Source organism: Gallus gallus, chromosome 13 (genome assembly GCF_016699485.2).
Source record: "Gallus gallus isolate bGalGal1 chromosome 13, bGalGal1.mat.broiler.GRCg7b, whole genome shotgun sequence".
Classification (NCBI taxonomy): domain Eukaryota; kingdom Metazoa; phylum Chordata; class Aves; order Galliformes; family Phasianidae; genus Gallus; species Gallus gallus.
Window position 1 is genome coordinate 4,392,361 of NC_052544.1, and position 14,411 is coordinate 4,406,771.

The window sequence follows — 14,411 nt, forward strand, 5'->3', positions numbered from 1 at the left end:
GCCCCGCGAGTCAGGGCCGCGGCGGGGCAGGGGTGACGTCATGCAGCACGGCATGCAGGAGACAAGAGCAGGCGAGGACCCACGGGTGTGCAGAACGGTTGCTTTATTCGAAAACCCCGCACGGAGCGAGGGGCCGCCACCCTCCGCCCGCGGCTTCAACGGGTGCTGCGGTCCCACAGCCCTGCAGTGCACCGCTGCAGTAACAGTGCGGCCCGCGGGCTCGCGCTTCCCGTGCAGCACCTGCGTGCGTCACGCGGCCCTCGGGCCTCGCTCACCGCACGCACGGCCGCCCCACACACAGGCAGCTGCACCGTTCCTCCACCGCCGCTTATTGCCGTCACGCTGCTAAAAGGCTGAGCTGTACAAAAGGTTTAAACAGCATTATTTAAGAATAACAGCACCAGATGCTGCTTTTTTTTTTTGTTGGTGTTGTTCTTATTTAAAATTCTATTTCCCAAAAATACATTCCTAAATATACAAACTATACAATCTTGTCACTTTAATGCTGGTTTCTGTGATGATATATGTCAACCTGAAGTCCTTAAAACATCCACGCACTGACAGAAGCTCTAACGTAAAAAGGCCTTGGTACCTCCATATACCACATAAATAACTTCAAAAAAACCCCAACAAACTGCAGTTGTAGAAGTGTCCCCAGAGCAAATACTTTATGGTGATCACACGTCATCCGCAGAGAGTGTTGGAATGTTTATCCTGGGCCGTGTGAAAAATGCCATTTTCTCTCTAGAAGAAGAAGATCAGCTGTTAGTGCAGTAGAGGTCTCGCCAGAAACGTGCATCATCTGCATTAACACGCATCCCCCCCTCGGTCACCCCCAAGAACAGCAGCACACCCTCTCTCGAGCTACACCTTTTGCGCACACACCACAGATCCCACAATACTGATTTAATCAAAAAGGCCATTTCAGAATGGATCGTTTTTGGCACGATGAGCAGCGTTACTTCAGGAAGCAAAGGACTGCTTCTGCATTAAAATTACAAATTGCATGTTTGGTGCCAGGCGGGGAATGATTTGGACTACTTCTTGCTGCTCTGAAATCACTGGCAGTGCTGCAGTTAATTTCTGACTTTCAGATTGGATTTGAAAATTGAGTTTGTTTTAGCAGAACAGTTAACTACTTGTACAAAAAACAGCTTTATCACTACCTTAATCATCCACAAAGAAGGTAGTCAGTTCTCACCAAACGATCCAGAATTACCTGAATGACTGCACTTCCAAAGGCTCCTTCCGACTCTGCCCTCGGAGCCGGTGAACATCCTTGGCAGCAGCTCTCATCATTTTATCAGCTTTGAGCTCACACCTGTGTTCTGTTTTTTCCACCTAAAAAAAAAACAGAAGAAAGCTGTTTGTGTTTCTGGGAGGAATCGCTCTGAGTAAATCTGTAAATACAGCAGTTTTACCTGCAGGTCTGAAGGGTTTCAGAACCACTAACTCTGGCATCAGAAGCCACAAAAGGTAAATTGAAGGCTCGTCAATCACTGTAACCAGGAGAGCTTTTTATAAGGTCTTCTTCAAGCCCCTTGCTAAGAATTATGGATGTCATCTGTGTCTTCTTTGTATCATGATTTTTAAACCAACACATCAGCTTATGCAAGAACATGGCAATCTATTTTCCTAGCTCTATCCCAGAGAGCTTTTTTTTCTTTTTTTCTTTTTTTTTTTAATCAACTGCATGCTGTGCCATCAGATCTTAAAATATTTCTGCCTAATGCCAGAGGTGCTTGTGATAAACCAGGAAAGCTGAGAAGCGGCCCTACGCACTAGGGAAAGGCACGTGTAGACAGAGTAAGGCTAAGTGCTAACCATTGCACGCTGCAGCTATTGTGGCTTGGGAGGCTGAACTTTACAGAACAGATGGGATTCGTGACTTTCCATACTTGCACCTGAACTAAGGCAGGAAATGCCTGTGCTGCACGTGTTCAGGAGTAACACAATGCCACAGGAAGCTAAAGAGGCGAGACAAATTCCAACAAGGTTAAGGGAGGACTCAGCTCAGGGGTGTTTGTACATCCACTCTAGACATACACTAACTAGAAATGATTGTCGTCTTAAGCTCAGGATCATCATGCACAAGTTTTATTGAGCCATTATTTCTCTTAGGAGAAGCAGATTTAGATGCTATCCTCCTAATCTTTGTATTGGCAGGCAGGCAGGCACAGACTCTGGGTGTGTAAATAGAACATCTGAGAACAGCAACTTCCATCATCAATAGCTTGCTTGATGGAATCGTAAGTACAAGCCACGAGTGACCGCAGTGCTAAGGTTTAATTTCCAGGTTGTCCAAAGTCCCATTTCTCAAATCACACTTCTCAAATGTTAAATAAAATCCAAAGGCAGCTATTACTTACTCGTTTTTCCACTAGCCTCAGCAGCAGTCGGAATCTCTCATCATCCTTCACCCACTGCGGTAACTCTTTCTCACCCTGACTTTGAGCTTGTTCTAACTGTTCCTTCAGTTCTCTCAGCACAGAGATCTCCTGAACTAGCCGATCGTGCCAGGTTTTTGAAGCCTGCAGGTCCAGCTCCAGGTCTAGCGAAGTGCGAATCAGGCGCTCTGTACCAGCAGACTTAATTGAAGGCTGAAAAAAAAAAAAATTAATGGACAATAGTGAGAACTGCCCAGACTGCTCCCCTCATGTAAGGCCCAATAATTTTATGTGTTCTTGTTCTTCCAACACTTCTTATTGCAATAAATAAATAAATAAATGCTGTTCTGAGCATCTGAAGCTGTATTCTTTTCACCTTCGTCCCCAGCTCATTACAGCACAAGCACTAAATGACCCTTGCAGCAATAAACACGGCAGAAAAATGTTTGCTACTCCAACTCTACTGTGATGGAAGTCTACTTCTACTATCATCTACTATGATATCAGGAGCAATCTTTGTAAAGTGATTTCTCTAAGCTCTGAAGTTAAACATCCCTGTCATATTCTGGCATTTCAAGGAAAGTATTCTTAAGAGAAGTATCTCACACGCGAAGGAAAGTTTCTGAATGAGAACACCTGGCAACTGATTTGTGTTTACAAAACATTTAAACATTTTAAACAGTTTTCACTTCTTTTCCACACACGGCTGTACCAGGCAAAAAGCAAGCAGTGATGCTTTTACCCGTTTCACTCTGACGCTTCGTCTCTCCATCGCATTTCGAACAAAGGGGGTTTTTTTGGATAGCGTTGAACTGTCACTGTCACTGCGATTCAGCTGAAAAATGGAAGTGAAAAAACATTTTCCATCAAACATGCAAGTACATACTTACATTAGCAGCAACATCACAGTGTAACCTGTGATGTAAGCAGAATTTTCAGGTTTTGTAAAGACTGCAGAAGACACTGCCCCCCAAAAAGACTGAAACTTATGAAGTCAAAGGGGAAGAGAAGGAAGCAGCGTCAGGACTCAGTAAAAAACGGAGACTCTCATTAATGAAAAGCAGTATTTTATAGATCCAGGATTGCATTTTCCTTACCCGACACACATACTGACTTTGTGGTCCCGGCGAAAATGTTTTGGAGCGGATGATGGTGCTACCCCTGACAAACTGCGTTTGTGGTGGATTTGCTGCTCGTTTGTCCTTTGGACGAACTACAGCAGAAGATTGTGCAAGGCTCTCTGTGTTTGTCTCTTTATCCACCTGAAAGACAGATAGTGCAGTGTAAAATGCCAGCTTGCCATCTTACCAATGACATATCTAGGGCAGCGTGGCAGCCACCTGTGATAGATCTCTGCTTTCAGCCCAGAGGCATCACACTTACAACCAGATACTCTTTAGCCCTTTTCATACAGGGTGTTCTGATGCTTCACTCTGAACTCCGCAGCTGCTACATTAACTGTATTGCTCCCTAAGGGCTCTGTGTACATTGATTGCTGTGCAACACAATCGAGTCCAATGAGCTTTGCCCGCTGGATCCAGTACATCGGTGTGAACCAGCAATTTCACATACAGAAAGCGAGTTACAATTTTGAAGACCACTCCCTTACCTTTTGTGCATTTGCAGCAAATACAGATATAAATAGCTGTACGTACATGCACAGAGAGCAGATCTAGAGCACATTAATTATGCTTGTGAGAATGTAGCAACACTCAGAATCATACAAGGTCAAAGCCACAGCCACATACTAATGAAAACAGTTTCCATGAGTAACAAAAGGCGGCGAAAAAATGCTTATAAACCATGGGAAAAAAGTGGTCATGCAGTTATTTAATATTTCAGGTAGGTAAGCGTTTAAAAATCAATTATGAGCTTTGAAGAAACTGCTGCAGCTCTGTTCAGCTCAACAGCAATCCAGTCAATGAAGCAGCAGCATTTTCTCCCTTTAAACAGAAACCTTAAATAAAACAAGCAGCTCCCTTAGCAGGAGATGAACCGAAAGGAGAAAAATGTTGACATCAGACAACAGAAAGTATTCTGATAAAAACAACAATTTTTTTTTTTTTGACTTTCTAAAAGTCAGAAAATCTTGTTAGAAGGAAGGAAAAAACCACAGCCAACAAAATACACAGCCTGATGTACAGTATCATGGAATAGACAATACTGGTTCACCATAAAGGACTTTGGGGTAGCACTGCACTTTCCTCTTCAAAGGAAGCATCTGGTGCAGACACAGACCATTCACACTAGCAATGCCTTCTGGTTGCATAAGCAAATCAGGTCACTGCCCAGAGAAATACGAAAATGATCATTTTTAATACCAATCCATGAGAGTTTTCGGCAAGAGAAAGTCTGCGCAGTCAAGTAATCTCATACCTGCTGAAAGAGTCAGTTTCCCAATATAATTTGAGATTTGGATATAAACAGAATAAAAATCAAGTAAGTACAGGTACTCCCTCACTGTAGAGGTCTGCGTCTTCAGTGTTCACAACCAGTTCTCAATCACTGCCTCACCAAGTCATTTTTTCCCTGAAGGTTTATTCCTTTTGACATTTTCAAACTAAATGAAGTGTGAACACTGCACATGTAAGCGCATAAGAGAAAGGCAAAGCAAGATTTCATCCTCAAATCTTTGGATGGTGCAATTAAATGGGGGCTGCTTGGAACACTGCATTAAACAATAGGAAGTTTAACTCAAACTTTACCTTTACTGCCATTTCCACGTGAGGATGGGAATTCAGACTTTCTTCTGTTTCCCACAGCAATTTTCCAGCACAGAATTCTTCCTCCTCTTCTGCTTCATTTTCACTGATCTCATCCAGTTCTTCCTGCTCAGCAACCTCTTCATCTCGCCTGTTAAGAACAGCTTCTGTTATTGAACTGGCCTGTTTTGTACAATATTCAGATGTTACAGAAGGGGGTAAGCTGCTGAACAGAAACTCATCCCTATGGCAGTCATTTGCACCTGTAGCCAGTGGTTCTGTAGCAACTGAGATTGCACACATGAAGTTTTATAAATATGAGAATAAGGAAAACTATAGTGAAGCTGCACTAGAAGATGATCATTGCAACTAGAACCTTCCATTCACGCTGATGTTGCTTCAAATGGAGAAAGTTCAGGGTTCAGCCACGTGGCCTGAGCTTAAGACGAGTACATTTCTCAGGATGCAACTGATCTTAGTTTAGGAAGTGATATTGGAGAAAACGGAAACACTTGTTTAAACATCCTTTTCAGCTCACTTGAATTCTGTGCTGGCTTCTCAATCGGGTCCGTTGGTCCGGCTTGCGTTTTTATTTCAAATGTAAGGCTCCATTAATAGAATTTGAAGCTGAACAATGTAAGCAACCACCAAAACTAATACTGAAGCAAAACCATTCGCTATGCAGTGGAGCTTTCAGAGGTTCACAGCACATTCTACCAAAGAACGAACATGGTGCTATTTTGTCTATTTTTAAGCTTTGAGCTTTGTTCTCCTTTCGCAAGCACAATCTCCATAACAGAAGAAATAAAAAAATTCACTGCAGGATGGAAGCAGCTTTCCACAGCTTGGTATCACCTACTTTTTTTCCTCTGCACATCAATTTTCAGTCTTGAACCCCCAAACTCTCTGATAATCCCATGATAATAACACAGTAGAATGCTGTTACCCACCAGCTCTCTCCACTAGTTAAAGTGGTTCTGCTTTCCTCCAGTTTCTTCTCCACAGCTTCCAGTTCAACAGCTGTCTGCTCTAAGAGTGCTGATACGGAGTCCTGAGGAGAGCAAGAGGCATCTTTTAAAGGTACTACTCAGACTGCAACATGCCCAACCTTTTGGTCAGAACAGCCCGCCAGCTTTCTTCTGGTAGAAGGAGGAAGTTGTAATCTCTACATCCACATGGCTCAAGCAGCTCATTACACATACAGCATAAAGTCAAGACCACTGAGTATACCTGGTCCAGCTTCCACCAGTTTTGCTATCTGTACAGCGTGTGTGCAACTATCAGACTGAGCATACTACATTCATATTGCATGCCATGCACATAGAAATGTTAAGTGCGTATTTTTACTTGTTCAGCATGTTTATTGCAGCAAGGTAATCTGTCTAGTGAGAAGAAAGGCAAAAGATGACACATTGCTTACACCAGAACACATACCATAGTCCTCATGCTCCACAAGGTGCAGATTTCAGTAAGCAGCTAGCCCGGGACAAGGGCATATCTGTAATCACTCTATTTTGCTGCATTTAGTAACATTCTCTCTTCTAAACATGAACATGCCAGACTTTACATCTTGTCTATTGCAAAAGTCCTTCCTTCAGCCACCCCAACAGTACTAATGAGAGGGTTTGTAAGAGATTTCTTTGATTTAAGGAGTTCTTACTGTTTTATCAGTGCAGGGTATTTCAGAATGAATGGTTCCTTGTTTACTTTTTCTGTTTTGCTTCTGCAGATACTTAGAACTAAGGAGGTTATACCAACGGGTTGATTTCTCTCCAGATCTACATATTTCAGCGAGGCTAATTTGTGCTCCACCCTATGTAGAGGGAAAAATAGTTTTAGTACAATACTGAAATGCACTAGTACTATACCAGTAAAAAGAGAGAAAAAAGTCATGACTACCTGAGTTGGGCAAGTTCACCAGAAAGAAAACTTGCCCTGTTTATCCCCATCATTTCAACAGCCATGTGAGGAATTGCACTAGTAATGCTTTATGCTTAACTATTTTAACATTGGTTAAGACTCCCAGTCAAAATATCAAGTGCCTTACTGCAGGTCCTGTGTACAAGTACTAACAGTCTTGCTGCAGCTGGGATAACTTACAGCCACAGCTTCAAAATAAAAAGGAACAGGAGAAGATTCCTTTCAAGAGACCTGCAAGGTTGACAAAGAATAATATCACTCTTTCAGACTGTTATGTTATAGCTCTGTGTATTCCACTCTTCATCTGCTTTCCCTTTTTCCCACCTCATATTTAATACACATATTTAGAACCAAAATAAAGCTGTTCTGCAGTTTGCTTAATCAGTGTCAGAGCAGACTTCATTCCACTAGCATAGTTCAACAGACTGCATACTGAGCACATGTCATGCGAGTTAGTGTGGTCCCATCAGGAGCTCAGGTACAGTAGGACATTACATGCTGCCAGACAGGAAACCTCTATTTGGAAAATAGATCTTTTCCTGAACCCAGATTTGCTTTGCAAAGCAGATGAAGGAAGAAATGAGGAAACATCATAAAACATGTACTTCCTCCAGCCAATGGAGATGCTATAAAACACTTGCAAGAGAAAAAAAAATTCTGAAGCTTAACTGTTGCTTATATTCCAGTTTGACACAATCTACTCATGTTCTAGAGCACATTACTCCAGAAACAGTAGCATTTAAATCAAGTTATCCAGTTAGCACTGAACAAAAGGCTGGTCTAACAAGAAGGGGCTAAATGTCTAGAGAAATACCACCACTCAAAGCAACAGTTAAGTGATTTTTAATAGTGAAGATTAGGATTATCAAAAACAAGACTCTGAGAAGTTATCATAATTCAAAGTTTAAAATTTTGTTCCATTAAGAAGGGAAAATAAACACAGAAAATGTATCAAAATAGATAAATACTAACCAAACATTCTTCAAGGCGAGATTTATCTACAGTGCAAACATCAACTCTTAAAGTCTTCTGGCGTAAAGCTGGGTAAGAAATAGAAACCCAAAATACTTCATTGTACATGAGATTGTCTGAAACTTCCAATGGTCTTGTGCGAAACAAGCAGCTTGTGCTTTCCAAACAGGGCAGGACTGCCACACGAATGTTCCTATTGCGAAAAACATGCTGCAGTCAGTACTACTGTACAAGTTTGCAGTCACCTCCATTGCAAGAGCTCCATAGATCTGTGAGCGAAATTCTTCCTAAGCATGGTGAACGTGACTGGCCTATCCTGCTCCCTGGAATGTTAGTAAACTGAGGAAAAAGGAACATCTCATCACAAAATCAGAGACAAGGTGGTGTGAGTTGCTGTGGGTTTCATCTCTCTGAATCTTGTGATGGAAGATCATGGGATTGTTTCACATAGTGGTTTACATCCGTACGGTTTGTCACTAAAAAACTTACATGCTAACACTATCCTTTTCTAGAAACAGCAATGCAAAAATGAATCAAGCTTATGTCAGTTTACTCATTATACAGCTGAATTTAAAAGTTATGCCTCAACTGAGTCTAGTAGAACCTGTGCATTTCCCTGCACATGGATGCATCTGTGCACATTTCCAAGATGAGTTCTGCAGTAGAATGACAGCCCTCTCTCCACAGTTGCTCTGGGTGCTGCTGGAGTTAAGAATCTTGATGGCTGGTGTTAATCCCAGAGAAGTTTGCCCTAGTTAATATGGACCTTTGAGGAGAAAGTTGCACCTTGTTCCAGTTTGAGTACAGGCATCATAAACGATGTGACACAATGAAACTTAGAAGCATTTCAGAAGGGGTACTTTTTTTAAAATTATATATTATATATAAGAGTGTGAACAACAAATCAACATCTGTTTTGCTCCTACTGGAATCTAATACAAATACATCAAGCGTGTTTGTTTCACCCACTTACACTTTTTGGTCCTGCTGTAACAGCAGTGCTTGAACATTACTCAGCTGGATAACCAGGATTGCAAATTGCTTATTTTTTTCATCGTATCTGAATTGAAAAGACAGAAAAAAACCATTAGAGAAGTCTGTCACAGGTGCCATGAATGAGTATTCCACTTGTTTCAATAGTAAGGGAAGAAAGCATTACACACTTAAGACAAAACTATAATGGGAGCATGGCCTGCCTGTAGTTGATAACAATATCAGTTTCACGTTACATGAAATTTTGCTACCAGAATGTGCAGCATAACTTCAGAATTCATAGATACAATGGACTACAGATTTGAGTTACCACACTGATTTTTTGGGGGATCTACTTAATTGTTGCATTGAACTAAAACCTTTTGAAAGTCCTTATATAATCAATCAAATACAAAAACTTTGCATGCAGAAATACTTGATGCAAGTATAGTAAAGACATTATGGGTAACCATTGTTTCACTGTTGGTGGCCATGACAGGGTAGTTTTACACGTCTTATTTTTCTCTATTTTCTCTATCACCTTCTACTGAATCATTTAAGGACAACACCTCTGTGCCTACCCTCCTGTGCCTTGCCTGCTTCTTGTGGGATACAAGCGTGGCCAATGATTACCACTTACCCTCACCCGCTTTTGCCCCCACAAACCGCACGCTGAAGGAGACAGAGGGAACACAATGCTTCCTTCAGTCCAGGAATGTCAGTACTCCAAATGCTACTTTGTACTGTCATACCACTATCACCACCAATTGATTTCTGCTGACATGAAAGAAGGTAACTGGGCCAAGGATCTCACAGAGATGAGTGCGAGTGTCAATTACAGTATAAAGAGAGTGTTTGTTAATACCCGTGGGATAAGGGAAATATGGTAAGTAAACAGAACAGAGCACAAACTTGATCACTCTTTCTATAAGACGGGAAATCCAATAAAAATACATAGTGCTTACCTCATTGCAATTTGCACTTTAGCTGTCCCAGCTGCTTCTGTATCATCACTGTCAAACACCATCACTTCTGATGCACACGGTCTGAGAGAAATCAAAGACAATTAAGGGCTTAATTTCCCTCTTACTGAAGGTGCTACCATGTAAGCAATAGAAAATCTTTTGCCTTCCATTCAGAAGTTGAGCATATAGACTTTGCAAAACTAGCATCTAGAAAAAAGCCCAATTAAAGAAGTTCAGTCACCCTTAGAGGTATGTATTATGTACTGCAGTCCTTATCAGCAGAAAGTCATATGCCTTCCCCTTTCACTGCCAAGAAAGCCACATGACAAGCTGTGCAAAAAGAAGGCAGGGAGGGCTATTAAAGGGTTCCCTTGACAGGATTTTATTAAAGACAGCTGACTGCCCAACAACAGAAATAAGACTTAACAGTTAAAATCCTGTCCTTCACCATGACAGCAAAAATTCTCAAGTTTGATTAGATTTAAGTCATTCCTTTGTTTCTTTAACAAATCAAACTTCCCTAAGTACATTGAAAGTAACAAAGTACATTGATTAGTTTTCTTTAAAGTAGCCACCTGCATAGTTTTTCCTCTCCGTTCCTCCTCCAAACTTCTATGTGCTCTAAGTCCCAACAGCTACATTCACCATCTAACGGGCTCAGAGACTACCCTGTAGCATATTAAAACAGGATTAGCATCAAAGTGTCTCCCATATTACTTGGCAATCTTCTGCATTTCATCTAGAGAGGACACTTGTATTGTTCATCCTACCCTCGCTATTTCTTATAGGCATCAAAACAATACTGCAGCCATGACAAAGGTTGCCAAGTCAACTACCCAAACATTAAGCCACGTAAGACATGAATACGCATGGGATGCATTCTCTGCTTCCCCCACCTTATCTCTCCTTCCCTCCCTCCCCTTGCCACAGAGCTCCCTGCCCCATCGAAGGGACACAAGGGCCCTAAGATAGCTCCCTGAGCGACTGTTTGACTTGAAACTACAAGGTCTAATTTACAAAGCATTCTACAAGGAAACAGTCCTGTAAACATAGATTACTCATCTCTCTGGAGAATTCATTAGTAAAATGGATGGGAGTAGAGATCAGCTATTTTTCACCTCTACAGTCATGTACAGGAAAAAAGAAGCCCCATTATATAAATATCTCTGTCAACAAAAACAGTAGGAAAACCCATTGTAGACAGAATCAAAACAGGTATCAACAAGAAAATTATCTTTCAGTGTACTTTTTGTCAAACCCCTCCAGATAGCTTTAGCAAGCACTAAGTCCAGAACCCCAAGAGGAGCAGTAGTGCACCTATCATTCTTAAGCTAGATACTAAGAGATAAATATCTGCACCAGTCACGTACTGAACCCAAACACCCAGAAACTGCATCACAGTGAAGATAGCTATAGGGCAGTTCACAGTGCTTCTGTGTTCCTCCATAACATACCAGAGGCCTTTCAGGCTGAGGGCTGTCACTGCCACCAGTAGGGCTGGCTGGCAAGAAGGGAGCATTACACCAGCCAGATGGCTTGCTGCTAGCAGTCACAGCTCACCAGTGCTTTCAGAAACAGATGAGCTGTTCAAGCAGTTCTTCATGAAGAGAGAAGTGAAAACCTTGTTTCCAGCAATGGGATACATAAGTCGTGTTTATAATCCAATTCAACCTGCTTACAGTTTTTTTTTTTTTCAGAAATATTAAAGAGCCTGAGGTTGAGAATCTTAGTCATCTAATCACAAAAAAACCATCCAAGCAGCATTATCCCAGCTGTCTCCTGTGTGCAATGCTGAACCATTAGCTTCTTCCTAGAGAAGGATCTGATGTCTACCTTTGCACAGATGCTTCATATACCCCGCTATCTCCAGCAACAGATTCATCAGACACTGCAGCTGACACACACGCCACCTTCAGTGCCGTCCCTCCGGCCGTATTCACACCTATCAGAAAAGCACAGAGGAAAATCAAAAACAGATGTTAATGAAAATGGTCTGGATCAGAAGCAGCTTTTTCCTCATCCTCCCCTTGAATTACATTTTTTCCCCCCACCTCTCTTCTGGTAAACAACAGCACATTTCTGAACACAGACAGCACAAAGGCAGGGTGACCTGGGCTCAACAGCCAGAGCGAGTTAGTGCTTATGGAGAGTGCCAGACTGACTTAGAGAGCACGCAGCTTTGAGACCACCAGAGGAACAGCATGTGGCAGCAAGGAGTGCAGGAGTTGCACAGTCAATGCCCATTTAATACCTGGGTCCTGCAGCAGACTGCACACAGATGGAAGCTACGCTGTGCTGGCTGCAGTACCACAGCTGCCTCAAGTACCTCTGCGGATATGGGTCCTCACATGAGGGGCTTCAGAGCATTTAAAAGGCAAGGAGGCATGCAGGACAAGGGGACAACATGTAGAAGATACAGAGCTTCTAAACTCCAAAAAAAAAAAAAAAAAAGAAAACTTACACATCAATAACCAATAATAGAGCTTCTGCTGCAAGAGAGCCTTGAGCAAGTACCAGCCCTTCTGTCCTACTATCACAGACAAAAGCAAGGAAGGCAAATACTGGTAAGTGAGCTCTGGCCAGGAAGGGATTATTTGAGGGGTATATCCTACCTGGAGAGTTTACACCACATTTAGCTTCAAGGAGGGGGGAAAAGCAAGAAAATATACTTTCATACCCCTAGACCAACTAGGTTAGCATACAAAAGACAGAATATAAGTTTGGAAAGATGAGGTTATCTAGATACACGTGGGGAGAAAAGTTACAGGACTCAAGGCAGCAGACACAGAAACACAGGGAAGACAGAAGAGAAATGGAGAGAGGTAAAGCAAAAAGTTTTGCATATGGGTGTTAAGGAGGTGGTGCTGGTCTCTGCTGTATGGGAACCACAGACAGGATGCACAGAAATGGCAGAGCTGTGCCAAGGGAGGGTCAGACTGGACACAAGAAAACATTTCTATACAGCAAGGGTGGTCAAGCACTAGAACAGACTTCTTGGAGTGGTGACTGATGTCTCACATCATCAGCATTCAAGAGGCATTTGGACAATGTCCTCGTTAATATCCTTTAACAATTGCTTAGCTCTGGAGAAGTCATGCAGTTGGTCTCACTGATCTTTGGTAGGTTCCTTCTGACAACTTTTCTACTCCATTTCTTATGCTACAAAACAGGGAATGACACACACTGAATTTTGGTAAATTCTGCAGACAGAAGCTTCAGCCATAGGTCAGAGAATTGGGCACGGCAGAGCAGCTAACAAGCACTGTGGCACATCCAGCTCATGGCCCTCCAACACTGGCAGGGCCCTAGGACATCTGCTCTGCAGGTGAGGACGCACCATGTTGTCACACAGAGCAACAAACCCCACAGCAGAGGTGTGGGGACACACTCCTCCTCCGGGATTTTTGTCTTTTCAAAGAGATCCCTTATGAGAACCCTGAATCAACTACTGTTTCCATGTTTTATTACCAAGCAGATTTTTTTTTTCCTGCACACAGTTACATAAAGCCCCATAATTAAAAACACATTTGAAAAGCACCAGTGCAAGTAGTGTGCAAGTTCAACACAGGGTTGTAGTATGATAAAAAGACCTGTTCTACGGTTAGCAGTAGAGGGTGCTACAGGTAACACCAATATGCTTCTCATGTGTGCAAGTAATTTAAGCCAACCCATCCTTTTATGTTGACAGTACCACCAAAGGATGTTTTTTTTTTTTCCCAGAATGCCCATAGAACTGCTGGACAGAAATTAATATCCAGACCTTTTCCCCAGAGGTCAAACCACATGAGTAAACTTTGCCATCCATAACACAACAGATCAATCATTAACAGAAAGTAGTGGAGATGTTTCATACTGGCACTCAATTCAACCTGTTCCCTCTCACAACACGTGGGAGGGCCCGGCCCCTTGTGCTCCCCACACCCCGGCCCCAGGTATGTGAGAGGCCAGGAGTATTTCCTCTCCCTTCTGCACTGCTCTGTTCCCTTTCTTCACTGGTTCCTCCCCTGCTTTCTAGTTGTTGGAGGTTTATGCATTGCTCCCTGAAATGCCGGTCCAGGAATCTTCCCATATTAAGCTTCTTTATTAAGAAGAACGCTGCAAATTGGTCTCTACATGCTTAAGCTCTTTTTCTCCTTTGATTACCAAGGCCATTTAATCACTTCAACCCCAAAAGCCTTTGCTTTGGATGACTCCACCTGAGTATCTTGTGGTCAAGGGGAGTGAAGGAATCCTCTCAGCTTCCCAGTGCACACTTCTGATCCTTGGACATGTATCAGATCTCTAACAGTTTGCAATCACTTCTTTTCCAGCCCCTTTTTTGCTTGCTAGCTTTGCAATTAAGGAAGCTTAAGCCTGCAATTGCTATTATTAAGACCGCTATTGGAGGCCTCTGTTTTGCTTTTTGCTGTTTTCTGCTATCTTTTTGGGACACCTTCACCCAGGGCAGGAGCCCCCGGCACCGGCTAAAGTGCAGAAAGCTGATGGGTAAAGCT

General features: G+C 42.5%; 1 protein-coding gene across 7 annotated transcripts in view; it reads right to left on the reverse strand.

Moving 5' to 3' along the window:
* Positions 1–86: 86 nt before the first annotated feature.
* WWC1 (WW and C2 domain containing 1) overlaps positions 87–14,411 on the reverse strand; it is a 64,972-nt gene continuing 50,647 nt past the window's right edge. For all 7 annotated transcript variants that reach the window (XM_040646883.2, NM_001277150.2, XM_040646882.2 and 4 more), the window contains exons 12-23: positions 11,752–11,860; positions 9,919–9,999; positions 8,955–9,041; positions 7,982–8,174; positions 6,750–6,902; positions 6,040–6,140; positions 5,093–5,240; positions 3,485–3,649; positions 3,130–3,222; positions 2,370–2,600; positions 1,220–1,341; positions 87–744 (exon numbers count right to left, since the gene is read on the reverse strand). In XM_040646883.2, coding sequence (XP_040502817.1) covers positions 678–744; positions 1,220–1,341; positions 2,370–2,600; positions 3,130–3,222; positions 3,485–3,649; positions 5,093–5,240; positions 6,040–6,140; positions 6,750–6,902; positions 7,982–8,174; positions 8,955–9,041; positions 9,919–9,999; positions 11,752–11,860 — 1,550 coding nt within the window. In that variant the 3' untranslated portion in view covers positions 87–677. The remainder of the gene's footprint in view (positions 745–1,219; positions 1,342–2,369; positions 2,601–3,129; positions 3,223–3,484; positions 3,650–5,092; positions 5,241–6,039; positions 6,141–6,749; positions 6,903–7,981; positions 8,175–8,954; positions 9,042–9,918; positions 10,000–11,751; positions 11,861–14,411) is intronic.